Source organism: Myxocyprinus asiaticus, chromosome 48 (assembly GCF_019703515.2).
Source record: "Myxocyprinus asiaticus isolate MX2 ecotype Aquarium Trade chromosome 48, UBuf_Myxa_2, whole genome shotgun sequence".
Taxonomy (NCBI): Eukaryota; Metazoa; Chordata; class Actinopteri; order Cypriniformes; family Catostomidae; genus Myxocyprinus; species Myxocyprinus asiaticus.
The window spans coordinates 16,034,594-16,053,209 of NC_059391.1; the positions used below are offsets into that span (position 1 = coordinate 16,034,594).

An 18,616-nucleotide genomic window follows, 5' to 3' on the forward strand; every position below is an offset into this window, starting at 1 on the left:
GGGTTTCTAATACACATTATCAAAAGGGTTCAAAAATACTACAGTTTGTACTACTAAAAATTTAATTTCCCCCTAAAACTCTCATGTTTCCCTTTGAACTATTTTAAAACAATTAATTTGAAAATCATCAATACAAACTATTTGGCTAGAGAATGTGTAACAGATCTGAGTGACTGTACAACCATAAAACCGTTTAAGATATCCGTTACTCACATATGGAGCTTCATATAAACATCACATTCCTGATTCTTAAATGTGCATTTCATTTTATTTGCATTTGTATTACTTATTTTATTTTATTATTTGCACTTAGCATTGTTATTTCCTGCTGTCCACGACCCAAACAGAACACATGACCCATTTTTTTGGTCGCAACCCACCAGTTGAAAACTACTGCTTTGAAAATAATGCTTCAGATCTCTACAAAGTGCATCCAGTTAGTAATCTTGTCTCGTGCTAAAATCGTAGATTTCTGATCAACATATCTACTTTTCTTACAGATAAAAAGCAAGACGGAAGAGATAAAAAGAAAGGTGAGGATCAGCACTTGTGCTTGAATTGATGTCCTAACATTTCCTGTAATCCACTCATAACTTGCAGGAATATTACAGGAACTAGCTTTCACTGACATTGTTCAGTCAGTAGTTATGCATTATGTGTTGAGGTATCTTGAGTCTTTAAGTTGTGAGAATGTCCTGTGAACATATGGTTGGAGCCAGTGGCTACATGACAGATGCTCTTCACTCTTTTCATGGTGATTAGTAATAAGAAGATTAGAGTCTTTGGTCTGACTGAGTGTTGCTTTTTCCTCTTGTCCACTCACAGACAGGCACACACATAAACCATCCAATGTGTATTTCAGTGTGAATTGGCTTTTGCGCCTTTGTGTGTACATTAATGTGCTATAAAGATTATTGTAATATAGTAGATATATGACAAATGTGTGTCTCATCAACGACATCTCAATCAAGATCTGTGATTTATGATCTATGAGTCAGAGCACAAATTAGAAGGCATTTTAAATTGGTTCTTCACTGATCCTATGCTTTTTAGACAAAATGCCCATCTTATTTATTTTGTCAAATGCACATCTTTTATAGGAATATTCCAGGTTCAATACAAGTTAAGCTCAATCGAAAGCATTTGTCGCATAATGTTAATAATCGTCCAAATGAATTTCGACTGGTCTTTTCTTAAAAAAAAAAAAAAAAAAAGCAAAAATCTGGGTTACAGTGAGGAAGTGAATGGGACCAATCTGTAGACGTTAAAATACTCACTGTTTAAAAAGTATTGCCAAAATGTAAACAATATGCGTGTTAATGTGATTTTAGTGTGATAAAATTGCTCACTAACCTTTTCTGTGTAAAGTTATATCCAATCTTACAACTTTGCTGCCATGACGACGTAACGGCAAAAAAACCTGTAATCCCGGTAATTTAGCAGTCCGCCGCAAAAACGAAGAATTCAACAAATTTACAGCTCAGTTAATACATGAGGTTTAGCAGAATTAATGCAGTTGCTTTTGTAAAAAATTAAGCTTTACATTTCTCCTTTTAAACCCTCAAAACATTGGCCCCATTTAATTCCATTCTAAATTCCTCACTGTAACCTCAAATGTTTTTTTGGTTTTGTTTTTTTTTAATGGAGGGACTCATGAAGATGATTAAAAATTGAAAAAAATCATGTTGAGGTGATTTGTTTGTTTTGTGGTAATCTGCATTATGCCACAAATGCTGTTTACAATTAGGTTCCATTTGTTAACATTAGTTAACATGAACTAACAATGAACAATACTTCTACAGTATTTATTAATTTACATAAACATTTGTTAATATTAATTTCAGCATATACTAATACATTTTTAAATTGAAAGTTGTATATGTTAACATTATTTATGTAATTCACTATGAACTAACATGAACTAACAATAAAAAAAATGATTGTTATTAACTAACATTATTTTTTTGGCGATTAACACTTTTTATTGATTCTTATACAGTACTGTGCAAAAGTCTTAGGCACATAAGATGCTTCACAAAAACATTTGTCTTAAGATAGTTATTTATATCTTCAGCTTTAGAGTGTCAATAGGAAATATAAATGTTAGACTCCCAAACATTACTTTTGCAAATAGAAAAGATTAGAATAGAAGAACAGGGAGCCCTGCAACAGATGTCATGGCCCCCACAAAGCCCCCCACTGAACATCATGTCAGTCTGAGATTACTTAAAGAGACAGAAGCAATTGAGACAGCCGAAACAGATAGAAGAATTCTTCAAGAAGCTTGGAACATCCTATCTGCCAACAACCTAGAAAAACTGTGTCCAGATGTACCTAGGAGAATTGGTGCTGTTTTAAAGGCAAAGGTGGTCACACCGAATATTGATTTAGCTTTTTTATGTTTACTGGACTTTGTATGACATTAAGTAATAAATGCAACATTTTTCACAAGTGCCTAAAACTTTTGACAGTACTGTATATGATACAGAATAAAGTGACATATATAAATATAATCAACTTTTAACCCCCATTATTTCCCTTTCCCCCTCCCAATCCCCAACCCCACCCTGACCGTCAACAAATATCCCTGTGGTCAAAGCCTGATTTGAACACATATAAACAAACAAACAAACAAAAATATTTGAGAAAATAAAAATATAAAAATCAACAAATAAAGAGAGAAAAGGACAAAAGAAAGAATTCCACAAAGGATACAATTTACAGTTTCGACAAAAATCATGTTTTTCTCCACATGGTCCTCACTGGGAGCCTTCCAGAAAGGTCAAGTATTGTCCCAATTTCTTACCATAGACATCCAATCTGCCAAGCTGTTTAAATTACATCTTTTCAAATGCCGCCACCCTGCCCAATTCGGTGAACCATTCTTGAAATGAAGGAGCACCTTTTAACTTCCATCCTCTAAGAATTATTTGCCTGCCAGTCATTATACTAGTTTGGATCCAGCTTTTTGTATATTTGTCACATAATTTAATAACCGCCCTGTCACTTAATATACATATTTACAAATCTGAGTATCTAAAACCTCACAGATAAAATTCTGGATCTAACCCAGAATTCTTGAATCTTAGCGCAGAAGCACAGAGCATGGGCTATGTGTCCATCCTCCAACTGACATCACCAGCAGGTAGGGTGTGTCTTTTAAACCAAGCCTAAACAATCTAGAGGGAGTCCAGTAGAAACTATGCAAAATCTTAAACTGAATAAAGCGTTCCCTTGCATCCCTAGAGCACCATTCAGAGGGTGTCTGCTGCCTCATTATCAAAGATTAATAAATGCTGTTAAAATATATTGTTCATTGTTTGTTCATGATACCTAATGCATTACCTATTGTTAACGAATGGAACCTTTTTGTAAAGTGTTACAAATGCTGTTTATTGGATCTTAGAATATTCCTTTAAAAGATAGTGAAATGTGCTTTGTCATAGTACAAATTATTTCAGTTTGCAATGGTCAGCAAAGGAACTTGTGTGTATAAATTTAATTGAAATGCACACAGTTATGGGCATTCCCAACAATCGAAGCCAGCTTTGCTATAGATGTATTTTCACATACATGAATAAAAGCATGTTTAATAGAACAGAATAATGCAGTTTTGTAATTTTCACTAATGGCACAATACACTTAGACAATGCATTAAATGCTATTGCATGGTAAAACATTTACAAAAAACAAGTGTAAAAAGGTCAGATTGATTTTGGGTTTTTATCTCATTCAGATAAGGATGGAGGTACAGTGGAGATGGACCCTCTCAACAGTGATGATGGAGAAGAAGAAGAGAAAAAAACAAAGCTACCAAAGAAAGAGAAATCTGTGCTTCAAGGAAAGCTCACCAAACTAGCTGTACAAATTGGAAAAGCAGGTATAAAATATAGATTTAAGATTTGTACTCACATGTCTCAAGTCATTTATGTTACCTTGTTTCACAAACTTATGTGAAAACTTTTATTTTATGGTTGTGTATGTTGATGTGTTTATTTGCCAGGTCTCTTCATGTCAGCCATCACGGTCATCATTCTTGTGGTGCTCTTTTTGGTGGATACTTTCTGGGTTCAGGGGCTTCCCTGGATCAAAGACTGCACTCCCATCTACATCCAGTTTTTTGTTAAGTTCTTCATCATCGGTGTCACTGTGCTGGTTGTTGCTGTGCCTGAGGGCCTACCCCTCGCCGTCACCATCTCATTGGCTTATTCTGTCAAAGTATGTGTTCTGTTTTTCCGCATCCTGTGTTAATGGCAGTGATCTTGCTGAACTGGTGTGTCTGCGATTACATTAAATGTGTTTTTATATGTTAAATACTGTAGTTATATTGAATCTATGAATCTAGCAATATGATTGGGTCCAGGGTCAGAAATTAAACAGGACTCAGGCCAAAAATGTCACAGAAAGTGAAAAAACTGCCCCAGATATTTAAAATATGGGGGAAAATGCTCCTGAACTGAATTCCTCAGGATTTTTTTTTTAATCTAACCTTTTATATGTTTCATAATATTCTGTTCTAGGTTGGATGCAGTGGATAGAAATTACATTTCATGGGGCAAATGTTGCCACTTAATAGAAGAGTTAAATCTGGCATTGACTGCATAATTGCTTATATGTTCCCATTAGTTTGCATTTTAAATGTATCTTTCTGTTAATTTGTCATTTTCTGTAGAAAATGATGAAGGATAACAATCTGGTGAGACATCTGGACGCTTGTGAGACGATGGGCAATGCCACTGCAATCTGCTCGGATAAAACGGGCACCTTAACTACGAACAGAATGACGGTGGTTCAGGTTTATATTGCAGACAGACACTACAGGAAGGTCCCAGAGCCTGATCTGATTCCAGGCAAAATCATGAACCTACTTACTACAGGCATCAGTGTCAACTGTGCATACACTTCCAAAATCATGGTAAGAAATGATCAGCCTGATCTCATAAACATAACGTGACCGTGGCAACATTTTTGTCAAAAAAATAAATAAAAAAGTGTCTTATTACACTTTTGGTTGCAGTTTCCTTGTGAAATGTCCAGCAGGGGGCGCCAAAAGTGAGTGAAATGGTGTCGTAATCAGACTTTTAAGCTGAATAGTAGTTGGAGGTCCTCCCTAACCTAAAACTTTAACCTAAACATAACCAATAGTGACCTAAAAACAGAAAGCCTTACCCTTAACCAATGTCTAATCCTAACGAACAGTGTCCAAAACAAACTGCGAAATGAAAAGCCCATTTTCTGAAACAACCACATTATTTGTTTCACTTGTATGACATTTTCGTTTCACGTCTCAGCTTGCGTGCTTGGCTGGGCACGAACCGCGGTCATCTGAGACACTCTATGAGGTGAGATACCGCGGAAGCTAATCATATTGGAATAAGTGTGTAAATGTAGGTGAGTCTGTAATACAAGAGTTAAAATGTATCGTTTTTCAAATAATGCGTTATAGTAAAAGTGTTTTGATATCATAACAATGGGTGAGCAATAGCACGGAAAATACGTATTTATAAAGTCATAATCAGACGTTGTACTTGTAATTTGGGTGAAAATGAAAAAAATGCATAATTGTTGTAGCGCCTCTAGTGCTAATTTTTACCAGGAAACTGCACCAAGAAAATGTAGAACGCGGCACGTAAAAGTCAATTAGCAAAAATGTAGTTATAGTAACATTCATTCTATGAGACTATGTTGGAAACTGTACATTGTGTGCAAATATCCATATATCAAAACACATATAAATACATATTGGTGGTCCAAAAGAGACAACTATGGAAAATGTTTCTATTTTTTAGTTTTTTCTTATTTAATTCATATTTTTTAATTGCAACTTATATTATCTGCATAGTAATATTAGTTCAAAAATGTACATGAATTTCCAAATTTTTTAGTATTAATATTAGCAAGTCCCCCTTTTGCTTTAATGACAGAATGCATTTGAGCTGGCATTGAACTCAATGGCATACTACCCATACTAATCTTACTACTTCTGCCATATGTGTCTATGGCAGAAGTAGTATGGTAGTATGCAATTCCGAACTCAGCCCACAAGTTTGTGAAAAACCTGATGATCCATGTTATTCCAGCATGATTTGTGAATGTTCGTTCCAGGGAGTGTGTGCTTCTATGGAAGCAATGGAAATCTGACCTTTTGTACAAATTTGCTTGTATTTGATAAGTGAACTATAAATAGTGCAGAATTTTAAATTTTTCTTATATATTTTACTGTATGTTATAACTTTTAAAAATCCTAAAACGGTTTATAAAGATTTTGAATATCAGATTTTCATTGTGGTCTCAGACTTTTGGACCCCACTTTATAACAAACAATATAATATCTTGTTTAATAGTCTTATATTAGGATTTGTAAGATTAGACTTTGTTTTTATAACTTTAGTAAATTAACCCTTTTTGTTCGTCTAGCCTCCTGAGAAAGACGGCGGTCTGCCCCGTCAAGTTGGGAACAAAACAGAATGTGCCTTGCTGGGGTTTTCCCTTGATTTACGAAAAGATTACCAAATGATTCGCAATGAATATCCTGAGGAAAAACTGTTCAAAGTATACACCTTTAACTCGGTGAGGAAATCCATGAGCACAGTCCTAAAAAACTGTGATGGAAGTTACCGTATGTTCAGCAAAGGAGCCTCAGAAATCCTCCTGAAGAAGTAAGCACGCATTTAAGCAACAATGTTTCCCTGGGTTTAGAAAGTACATTGCAATATTTGTTTCCTTAGAGGTGAAGTGTGCAAATTTTTCGATGTTAAAATACTTTCTCCTGTGCTATTTAAATGTGCACTAAGTAATTTGTTTCCTCATTAAAACGTTTTAATCTTAAAGAGGTCATGAAATGGAAAGTCTAATTTTCCTTGATATTTAGACATAATGTAAGAGGTAATTGTACTATAGAAACATACTGTAAATTTCAGAACTCAAAACTTCCTCCCTAGTCTAAAAAGAGCATTTATAGTTCCCACTCTGCTGAAACATCTCATTTTCTAACCTATGGGACCTATTTTAAGAACGTTAAGTGCAGCGCTATGCCATAAGTCATAAGTGCAAAGTCAGTGGGCATGGCCATGAAATTTTGGTATTTTCATGCATGCATGCGCTAAGTCTAGGCGCAAGTAGGTTTGGCTAAATCGCACGCACAACGCGCAAATGGGCTGGATTAAGTGCAGTTGAATTCTGAGGTTCTTCTCAGGGATTTCCACCATCTGCATCCTATTATAGTCCATCATATACCCTGTCAAGCACCAGTGATATAAACAAAGACAGCACCTTCATGAGAAGTTGGTAGTGTAAATGGACTGTATGCAATGAATTAAAAGAATAGAAAATGTGCATTAGCTGCGTCCAGGCATATTTATTTCTATGACATGCTCCTTTTACACACATAGAAAATGTGAATCTCGTCAGAATTTGAATGTACGCTCAGTTAAATTAAAGGGAATGCAAGTATTATTAATAATTTTCATCTATTGACACAAAAATCATGGCTAGTATTATCAGTGATTGTATCGACATGCACTTCACTTCTACCGGTCGATTTTGATTTAAAAAAATGTATTCATATATTCAAACACGAAAAAAATAAACCAAAAATATTTCTAAATTCAAATTACACTTCAAACTAAACTAAAATATTATCAAAATAACGAAGTGGTACAAAAATCATTCCCACTACAACATTTTAGTCTCTCCTTCCACCGGCCCCTTTTGCAGTGACTTAAAAATCAACCTCAACAACAGGTGGAAAATTACTAGTAGGCCACAAATGAAATCATAAATACAATTGTAAATATACAGTACAATAATAATAATACATATAAAAATAACAATAAGAATAATAATAAAAATAATTGAAAAATAAACCATGACCTCTAGAAAGTTTCATACAAATCTCAAGCAATTACCCCTGAAAAATTGTGATTGTCAGGGACATTATTTGATGTTCTGTGCTTTCAGAATTTGGACATGAACTTTATTACCACCTGCTGGTGGAATCTCCAAACTGCATATGCAGGAACTGAATTTGAACTTTGCGCTGAGTTAAGAGGTGTTATTGAAACGTCTTAGCGCAAACAACCTTTTTCTCAGGAAACTAGCAAATTGTGCTTTGCGCCACTTCATTAACATACAATACACCCACAGTTTGCGCGCCTACACCCACAATAGCGCAAACACTCCCCCACACACCCATTTGCGCTTTGCGCTGGCACGAAAATTGCACTTAGAATTAGCGCTCACACGAAAATTGGATAAGACGTTACGCGTAGTCGTAGTGCTGCGCTTTGCGCACTCACGAAAATAGAGACCTGTGTGTTCATGCACTAGCTGGACGTCTTTGACCATTTGGATGCTTTTTTGGCAATCTGCACCTCAGTGCCCTATGTGTACCCTTACAAAAAATCTAAACTAGCCGCAAATTTACTGCAAATTTGCCGCTTGTTATTTTCGCATGCAAATGAGCTTGTGATTCGCTGCAAATGTTTGCCAGAAGTTTGCAGCTCTTCAACGGTAGTGGTGAACGTCCGGCAAACCTTTGGCAAGAATGGGCAAATTTCCGCAAGTTTGCCGCAAAGCTCATTTGCATGTGAAAATTATCTGTGGCGAATTTGCGGCAAGTTTGCAGCAAATTTCCAGTGAACTCTCAATTTTTGTAAGGGTATGCGTCATGTTTTACCGGGCTATGGACTGTGTTTGTGTGGCTAAAATCGGCGTGGACTGCTAGTGAACCAGATATAATGCGATTCAAGCTTTGCAAAAGAACTATTGAAGAATGGGGCAGTTAAAACACTTGGACTTGACAGCAAAACCGCGAGGAAACAGTTTAATTCATGAATATTTCAAATGTCATGACTGTTTGGTAGTTATGGTGCTGATGTGCTTAAGTGAAGTGTAAAACATTCGGATGCAATGTGTTGGTTGTGCGTTATGTGTAAACCCTGAAATTAGTTTAGAATTTTGTGGAGAACTTGTATTCCCTTATGACTGAGTTTCAAATATGGCTGAATTTGAGGGGCTGTATGATGTTAACCAATCAGAACAGTGGCCGTTTACATTGAAGTTTAAAGGAGACACTGAGGCCAAAACTGAACGTTTCAGTCAGAGGACCAAAGACAGGGTGGAAAATTATATTTTATTACTAAACTATGACAGTTTTTGTGCAAAAAACTTTACTGACATTTTCAGTGGACCTCAGGGAAGATTATAAAATTATTTAAAAAAATAAAATTTCTTGACCCTTTTAAAGAAATGAATTGTAATTTTGAAACATATGTGTAAAATCAGAACCACTCACATGAAAATCAGAACCAGTCTCATGGTGACTCCAGTTGTGTCAGTAACCTTATGAAAGCTCTTTTATTCTACATGGAGAGGGTCCCCTCATGAGGGCTGCCATGTTAGAATCACATGACTAGCTAAATACTACTCGCTTAATCCCAGGAACCACCCTGTTATTGGACACTTTTACCCATGAATTAAATGATTCATGGCTGACTGTGAATAGTGAATTTCTACAATGGCACTGGTAAATAAAAACTATTGCGTTTGAATGATGCTGCATCCATGCCAATAGGTGTCAGTGTAAATCCAGGATGACATTCATAAATAATTACTGAGTGCACCTTAAATCATAATATGCACAAACAACTAACAAGTAAGAACTTTGTGGTTGATTTCCTCGAAAACTGTAAACACTCTGGCTCTGTAGCACCATCAAAACTTTGCTGTGTAACAACATTGGTTCAACCAATTGCATGAATTTGGGGCGGAGCTATATGCATGGCAGACCAATGACAGAAACAGCTAGTGATGCAGAAATTACACACATCACCTTTAAAGAGGAATCACTAAATATCTGCATACTGTTTCATTAATGAAAGCTTAGTAATACTAATTGTTTTTAAATGATCAGTGAAGACTGTATTATTCTGTATACACTATCACAATAGTATATGTCTAATATTTGTCTCTTTGTTATCTGTTTATTTAATATTTTCCCAGATGTTGTAAAATCCTGACAGCCAGTGGCGATGCCAAAGCCTTCAAGCCCAGGGATCGAGAAGACATAGTGAAAAATGTGATTGAGCCCATGGCCTCAGAGGGCTTGAGAACCATCTGCCTGGCCTACAGGGATTTCGATCTCTCAGATGGGGAACCAGACTGGGATGATGAGACAGATATACTGACTGGACTCACCTGCATTTGTGTAGTGGGCATTGAGGATCCTGTTCGGCCAGAGGTAACTGCTCACCTGATGAATTCTCTTATTTCAACCACTTTCCTATACTACAAATATACAGTTAAAGCGACCTTAAAGGTGTAGCTCACCCAAAAATGTCATATAGGTTTAGAACAACATAAGGGTTAGTAAATGATGACAGAATTTTGGGTTAACTATTCATATAAATAGAGACAACCTTTGTCTCAACTCCAAATAATAAACTTGATTGCATAAGCGAGTCCTCATTGCTCTAAGTCAGCATATGGTTGTTGACACCTAACTCCTGGGTGGTATAATCATCACAGGTCCCAGATGCTATTAAGAAGTGTCAGCGAGCAGGCATCACGGTGCGCATGGTCACCGGGGACAACATTAACACCGCTCGAGCTATTGCAACCAAGTGCGGCATTATCAATCCTGGCGATGACTTCCTGTGCATTGAAGGAAAAGAGTTCAACAGGCGGATACACAATCAACTGGGAGAGGTGGGATGGTAACAAAAGCTTGTTATTTAGTATTCTTTATTGAGATGGAAGGTCAACAGAAAAACTCTCACCCTCTTTTTAGATCGAGCAAGAACGCCTAGACAAGATCTGGCCGAAACTACGTGTACTTGCAAGATCTTCTCCAACTGATAAGCATACTTTGGTAAAAGGTAATAGGATCATATGCATCACGTCTTAAAGGGATAGCTCACCCCAAAATGAAAATGACTGAGTTTAGAATATTATGTAATTTATTTACTCATCCTCATGTTGTTCCAAACCTGTATGACTTTCTGTTTTCTGTGGGACACAAAAGGAAATGTTAGGCAGAATGACAGCCTCAGTCACCATTCACTTTCATTGTATGAACAAAAAAAGGTGGATTGTAAGTGACTTATGGTATTATTCTAATTAACATCTCCTTTTGTGGTCCATGGAAGAAAGTCATATGGGTTTAGAACTACATGAGAGTTAGTAAATCTTTAGGTGAACTATCTCTGTAATTCCTGTGATATATGTATTGATCTGAGCGATTAAATCTTAGGTAACATTCTTGTTTTTCCTAAAGGTATAATCGATAGCACCATTGTAGAACAAAGACAAGTAGTTGCTGTCACAGGAGACGGAACCAATGATGGCCCTGCACTGAAAAAAGCAGATGTTGGATTTGCAATGGTAAAACTTTCAGATCATTAATAAGGCTAACACATCACATTTTATTTAAAGAGACATACTTATTTTTCTGAAAAAATGAAGTTTGTATTACTAACCCTAAACTGTAATACTATACCTGACAGGTGCAGATAAAATTATGACACATTGTTAATGTAATTTGACAGTGATGTGCCATGTTGAGCTTGATGTGATCTGTTTCTTAGGGCATTGCTGGTACAGATGTGGCCAAAGAGGCATCAGACATTATCTTGACGGATGATAATTTCTCCAGCATTGTAAAGGCAGTGATGTGGGGAAGGAACGTTTATGACAGCATCTCCAAATTCCTCCAATTTCAGCTGACGGTCAATGTTGTGGCTGTGATTGTGGCGTTTACTGGAGCCTGTATCACACAGGTCCAACTTTACCAAAACTTCTTTCATTTATTTTGTGTCTGTGCCCAAACACCTCATTCTTTCCCATTCCCTTCAAGGAATAATTCACCCTAAAATGAAAATTATATTATTTACTCATCCTCATGTTGTTCCAAACCTGTTTGCTGTTATTTTCAAGCAGTCTTTACGTAGTTTTTTCCATACAAGCTCATAGTGACCACATTGCTCAAGATCCAAAAAGGACAAAAAAACACCATAAAAGAAGTCTTCTGAAGTCAGTGATAACTTTGGGTGAGGAACATACTGGTATTAAAAAATAGTTCAACCAAAAAATTAAAATTCTCTCATCATTTACTCACCCTCATGCCATCCCAGATGTGTATGAATTTCTTTCTTCTGCAGAACACAAACATAGATTTTTAGAAGAATATTTCAGCTCTGTAGGTTCATACAATGCAAGTGAATGGTGACCAAAACTTTGAAGCTCCAAAAAGCACATAAAGGCAGCATAAAAGTAATCCACAAGACTCCGGTGGTTTAATCCATGTCTTCAGAAGCAATCAAATTAGTTTGGGTGAGAATAGACCAAAATATAACTCCTTTCCCAATGTACATCTTGCCATTGCAGTCTCAAGGCGTGATTATGATTTCAAGCTGGATTACTCTTACTAGTGCTTGACGCATGTGCAGAGTGCTAGATGGTGTTAGGAAGTGTAATCGAGGTTAAAGTCACGAGCGCCAAGGAGACTGCTGTCAAGATTTATAGGAAAAGGAGTTACATTTTGGTCTGTTCTCACCCAAACCGATTGAATTGTTTCAGAAGACATGGATTAAACCACTGGAGTCTTTTGGATTACTTTTATGCTGCCTTTATGTGCTTTTTGGAGCTTACATTTTTGGACACCATTTACATGCATTGTATGGACCTGCAGAGCTGAAATATTCTTCTAAAAATCTTTGTTTGTGTTCAGCATAAGAAAGAAAGTCTTACACATCTGGGATGGCATGATGGTGAGTAAATGATGAGAGAGTTTCCATTTTTGGGTGAACTATCCCTTTAAGTAATTATTTACAAAAATAACTTACAACATGGTTTTGATCGACATGAAGGTTTGTAAATAATGACAGAATTTTAAACTATTCTTTTAAATTCCATTATGATATTTGTTCCCTTGAATTTAATATTCATACTCTAACTCTCCTCATAGGACTCCCCTCTCAAAGCTGTGCAGATGCTGTGGGTGAATTTAATCATGGACACGTTTGCATCTTTGGCGCTGGCAACGGAGCCTCCCACTGAGGCTCTACTGTTGCGGAAACCTTACGGCCGCAACAAGCCCCTTATTTCCCGCACCATGATGAAGAACATCCTTGGACATGCTGTGTATCAGCTAACCATCATCTTCACTCTGCTGTTTGCTGGTGAGCACTGTCCCAAGATATCTAGAGCATCCAAGCTAAGTTCCAAGCTTGACGGAAATTGGCTCAGATGTCTCTCAATTTTCCTATCTCACAGGTGAGCAGATCTTTGACATTGACAGCGGCAGGAACTCTCCTCTTCATGCCCCGCCTTCAGAGCACTACACCATCGTCTTCAATACCTTTGTGATGATGCAGCTCTTCAACGAGATCAATGCTCGAAAGATCCACGGCGAGAGAAATGTTTTTGAGGGCATCTTCAATAACTTGATCTTCTGCACCATTGTATTCGGGACCTTTGTTATCCAGGTATGCAAGTTTTTTGTTTGTATTTTTCAGTAAAAATGTCTAAACATCCTTAAAACAAGATACTTATACATGGAAAGCAAGATGTGTAAAATATTAATGGGATAGGTCACTCATCTCTCATCATTTGCTCACCCTCATGCCATTCTAGATTTGAAAGACTTTCTTTCTTCTGCTGAACACAAACAAAGATTTTTAGAAGAATATTTCAGCACTGTAGGACCATACAATGCAAGTAAATGGTGACCAAAACTTTGAAGCTCCTAAAAGCACATAAAGGCAGCATAACAGTAATCCATATGTTTCTCCTAAAGTTTCTCCTCCCTGCCTAGTACGTGGCAATATGCAAGAATGCGAATTGCCAAAAAAAAGGAGAACTTGAATTTGCATAGGAGGGCTTGTCGAAAGTGGAGATTTATAGTAAAAAAAGGACTTAAATATTGATGTGTTTCTCACCCACACTTATCATATCTCATCTGAAGACATGGATTAAACCACTGGAGTCATATGGATTACATTTATGCTGCCTTTATGTGCTTTTTGGAACTTCCAAGTTTTGGTCACCATTCATTTGCATTATATGGACATACAGAGCTGAAATATTCTTCTAAAAATCTTTGTTCATGTTCTGCAGAAGAAAGAAAGTTACAAACATCTGGGATGGATGAGGGTGAGTAGATGAGAGAATTTTCATTTTTAGGTGAACCATACCATGAATATTTTACACATCTTGCTTCTCACGTAAATGTATCTTGTTTAGATATTTTTACTGGAAAACAGGACTCTTGGAAAGCATGGTTATTTATGAGCATTTTTATTTTATTTTTAGATAATTATTGTGCAGTTTGGAGGGAAGCCTTTTAGCTGTGTAGGTCTCACTATTGACCAGTGGCTGTGGTGTGTCTTCCTTGGTTTTGGCTGTCTTCTCTGGGGTCAGGTAGGCCTTCAAACGCCCCCCCCCCCCCAACTTTGATCATTTTATCCCTTGTTGACATGATGAGACTGCACTAAGTGATATCTCATTCCTCACTAAAACCCTCTGTCCCACAGTTGGTCACCACCATTCCCACGAGTCGACTGAAGTTCCTGATGACAGCAGGTCATGGAACCCAGAAGGAGGAGATACCTGAAGAGGAGCTTGAGGAGATGGAAGACTTGGATGAAATTGACCATGCTGAAATGGAGCTAAAAAGAGGGCAGATTCTGTGGTGCAGGGGTCTCAACAGAATTCAGACACAGGTAATGCTCTCCAGTCTTACAAAGTTCTAAACAATAAGACTTTACAGAATATTTATCATTAGATTTAATAGAGGCCATCTTCAGTCCTCTTTCTCCCTTGAGAAGTTTTGCACAGGCAAGAACCACAAAAAATCTAGTTCTTGTATCTGATTAGTACTGTACTTTTCTCTTCAGATCCGTGTGGTGAATGCATTCCGGGATTCCATGTCCCCTTATGAAGGCCTGGAGACACCAGAGTCCCGCAGCTCCATTCACAACTTCATGAGCCACCCAGAATTCAATATTGGGGATTCAGAGCCAGCCATCCCCCTTATCGATGACACAGACCCTGAGGAGGATGCACCCACTAAACGCAACACAATCCCTCCCCCACTGCCTCCAATTTTATCTTCTCCTAATCAGAACAATAATGCATCTGATAACAGGGGCTTCCATCACAATAAAAATCTAGCAAAGACTATCCTTCCTCCGACTCCTGGAAGCCCACTGCACAGCCTGGAGACCTCTCTCTAATACAGTACCACCCACGCTGAGACCATGTCAGTGACCCCGTGAGACTTGGGCATATTAAGGACAAGGTCTGGAGTTTTGGTCCACTGTCAGTCTGGAAACTGGAACTGGCAAGATAGCAAAACTTGGCAAGTGATGGTTTTGTTTGTTTTGTTTTTTTTTTATGTAAATGGTGTGGTTTGAGAATAGACAGCGTTGCATCTAAATAGATGTCTGATTTATGAAACTTGATGAAAGTGTCTACTTCCCCCTTTTTTCAGTTAAATATTTTGATATGTGGTATTGGGTGTTCATATACGTGTAGTTGGATTAATTTCCAGTTTTTTCGTTTTTTATTGTGGGTAAAAATGGAAGGAAAAATACAAAGAGTTTTCCTTCCTTCAGAGCAATTTATTGTAGTTGCTACTCAGTTTCATAATGAACACTCTTTTTTGAACATAAGGTTTACTATTGGCTTTTAAAGGAATAGTTCACCCAACTGTAACAGGTAAAGGACAGGCAAGGAGGAGGTGGGAACCGGCTGAACAGTAAACAAAGTTTTAATGAGAAACTCAACTTAAAACAAACGTAAACCAACACAGACACACCTGCAATGCGGTCGCGTGCGTCTCTCTCTCCCGAACCGGCGTCTCCGGCTGCCCTTTATCTCGCTCTCCCGCTGATCAGCTGATTCAGCGCCAGCCGTGCTCCATCACGGCCCGGCCACACCCTCCTCCTCGTCACACTAACAATTAAAATTCTCATCATTTACTCACCCTCATGTAATCCCAGATGTGTATGACTTTTTATCTTCTGTTGAACACAAACAAAGGTTTTTATAAGAATGTATCAGCTCTTTAGGTCCATAAAATGCAAGTGAATGGTGACCAAGACTTTGAAGCTCCAAAAGCACATAAAGGGAGCATAAAAGTAATCCATAAGACTCCAGTGGTTAAATCAATATCTTCAGAAGTGAAATGATAGGTGTGGGTGAGAAACATTAATATTTAAGTCCTTTTTTTCACTATCATTCTTCTTCTTTTGTTTTTGGCAATTCACATTATTCGTGCATATCGCCACCTACTGGGCAGGGAGGAGAATTTATAGTAAAAAAGGATTTAAACATTGATCTGTTTCTCACCCACACCAATCATATCACTTTAGAAGACATGAATTTAACCACTGGAGTCGTATGGATTAATTTTATGCTGCCTTTATGTGCATTTTGGAGCTTCACAATTTTGGTACCCATTCACCTGCATTGTGAGGACCAACAGAGCTTAGATATTCTTCTAAAAATCTTTGTTCTGCAGAAGAAAGAAAGTCATACACATCTGGGATGGCATGAGGGTGACTAAATGATGAGAGAATTTTCATTTTGGGTGAACAATTCCTTTAAGTTATATGTTTTTTATTTTTAGAAAGCAGATAGGAATCCATAGAAGGACTACCTGATAAGCCTTGTGGTCTAATTTACAGTAAATGTGAAAAGATATACACGCAATGCCTCACCATTAAACAACTTAAGAGGGGAACGGCAGATCCGTTTTGGGCTTTTTGTTTAATGAAGAGTGAACTTATCCACTCGTACTGGAATTTACAGCAAAATTACACAACTAGTGTGTATTAAGGGAATAAAATGTTGTCTGTTCATAAGATTTACAGTGGTACATTTTGCTCTGGCAAAAACATATTTGAATTTCATGTCTTCTTTTTTATATTTTTAAATCAACAAAATAAAAAACAAGAAAGGTAACAGGGACACACTAAGAGCTTTGTGCACAAGCCTGTTATGTAGCAGTGTGTTTTCTGTAAAGAGTGCTTTTTTATTATTATTTTGATCCTCCCCACCCCTCTAAATAACAGATGATAATATACACACCACAGCATAAACACCACACAAGTCCCATGAATTTAGTCAAAATGCCATTGTATGAAATAGTGTGATGATAATGTGAAGTGTATTTATTCATTATTGGAGCTATTATTCGTTGTGGGAATATGAAAACCTAATTTCAACTGAATGTGGTGTAGGATTTAAACCAAAATTAGGGCGTAGGCTCTGTTTGGATGTATACACATTTAATAAAATAATTTAGCAAATAGGAAAGAAAGAAAACAGGAGAGAATTCTTTGGTTATTTTTGTTTGTTTCGCTGTAGTTTCATTCCCATTTTGGGAATGAATATTTGTACATCTGTTTATGGAATATTATAATTTTTTTTCTATTGTAATATTTGGTAATAAAGTAATTAATGTCTATTAATCTTGAGAAATGTAAATGGTTATTGTGGTTCAATTTACATTTGAAAGTCTTTGAATTATGTGTATGTTTTTTGACAATAAAAGATAAATATTTAGCTTAACCTTATTATTGGTTTTAATTCATATCTTGACTATAGAATATAGGATCCTCATTAATATTAGCAAACATTATTTCATTGTGTGATAATTAATTAAATCATTTATGTATGTACATTTAAGTAGTCTAACTTTCATAAAAGCTGTTTATATTTGAATGTACACAAACTATTGATTTGTTAAAGGAATAGTTCACCCAAAAATGAAAATTCTCTCATCTACTCACCCTCATGCCATCATAGATGTGTATAGCTTTCGTTCTTCTTCTGAACACAACACAAACAATGCTTTTAGAAGAATATTTCTGCTCTGTAGGTCCATACAATGCAAGTGAATGGTGGCCAGAACTTTGAAGCTTCAAAATCCACATAAATGCAGCTAAAAAGTAATCCATACGACTCCTACGGTTAAATCCTTGTCTTCAGAAGAGATATAATAGGTGTGGGTGAGAAACAGATCAATATTTAAATCTCTCTCATTTTCGTGATTTGCAGTCTTTGTGCATATCACCAACTACTGGTTGGGGCTGGTCAAAGGTGGAGATTTACAGGAAAAGATTACTTAAATATTGATCTGTTTCTCACCCACACCTATCATATCGCTTTAGAAGATATGGATTTAACCACTGGAGTTTTGGTCACCATTCACTTGCATTGTGGACCTACAGAGCAGAAATATTCTTCTAAAAATCTTAAATTGTGTTCTGCAGAAGAAAGAAATTCATACACATCTGAAATGACATGAGGGTGAGTAAATGATGAGAACATTTTCATTATTGGGTGAACAATTCCTTTAAGGATTATGTTTGCTAATGACTCATTAATGACAATTATTACAAACTGTTAATTGTACGTATTACTAATACCAAAAAGAACATCATAAACATAAAATCATCCCTGACTGCAATGACCCATCCAATAAAATGTTGTGATAGCCATTATATATATCTTGTAAATATATCAACAGCGTAAATACTTTGGCCAAGTTTCCCCCTTCCACTTTTGTAGGTGTGTTTTATTACCTCTTGAATGCATATGCCATTTGATT

General features: G+C 36.7%; 1 protein-coding gene across 1 annotated transcript in view; it reads left to right on the forward strand.

Annotated features, from left to right (window-relative positions):
- LOC127437178 (plasma membrane calcium-transporting ATPase 1-like) overlaps positions 1 to 17,556 on the forward strand; it is a 36,107-nt gene extending 18,551 nt beyond the window's left edge. Inside the window, exons 7-21 of the mRNA XM_051691929.1 lie at positions 501 to 533; positions 3,737 to 3,880; positions 4,004 to 4,218; positions 4,673 to 4,915; positions 6,418 to 6,659; positions 10,003 to 10,240; positions 10,528 to 10,707; positions 10,790 to 10,877; positions 11,276 to 11,382; positions 11,586 to 11,777; positions 12,965 to 13,178; positions 13,273 to 13,484; positions 14,311 to 14,418; positions 14,532 to 14,720; positions 14,895 to 17,556. Of these exons, the coding sequence (XP_051547889.1) occupies positions 501 to 533; positions 3,737 to 3,880; positions 4,004 to 4,218; positions 4,673 to 4,915; positions 6,418 to 6,659; positions 10,003 to 10,240; positions 10,528 to 10,707; positions 10,790 to 10,877; positions 11,276 to 11,382; positions 11,586 to 11,777; positions 12,965 to 13,178; positions 13,273 to 13,484; positions 14,311 to 14,418; positions 14,532 to 14,720; positions 14,895 to 15,233 (2,744 nt within the window). The 3' untranslated portion in view covers positions 15,234 to 17,556. The remainder of the gene's footprint in view (positions 1 to 500; positions 534 to 3,736; positions 3,881 to 4,003; positions 4,219 to 4,672; positions 4,916 to 6,417; positions 6,660 to 10,002; positions 10,241 to 10,527; positions 10,708 to 10,789; positions 10,878 to 11,275; positions 11,383 to 11,585; positions 11,778 to 12,964; positions 13,179 to 13,272; positions 13,485 to 14,310; positions 14,419 to 14,531; positions 14,721 to 14,894) is intronic.
- The last annotated feature ends 1,060 nt before the right edge of the window (positions 17,557 to 18,616 follow it).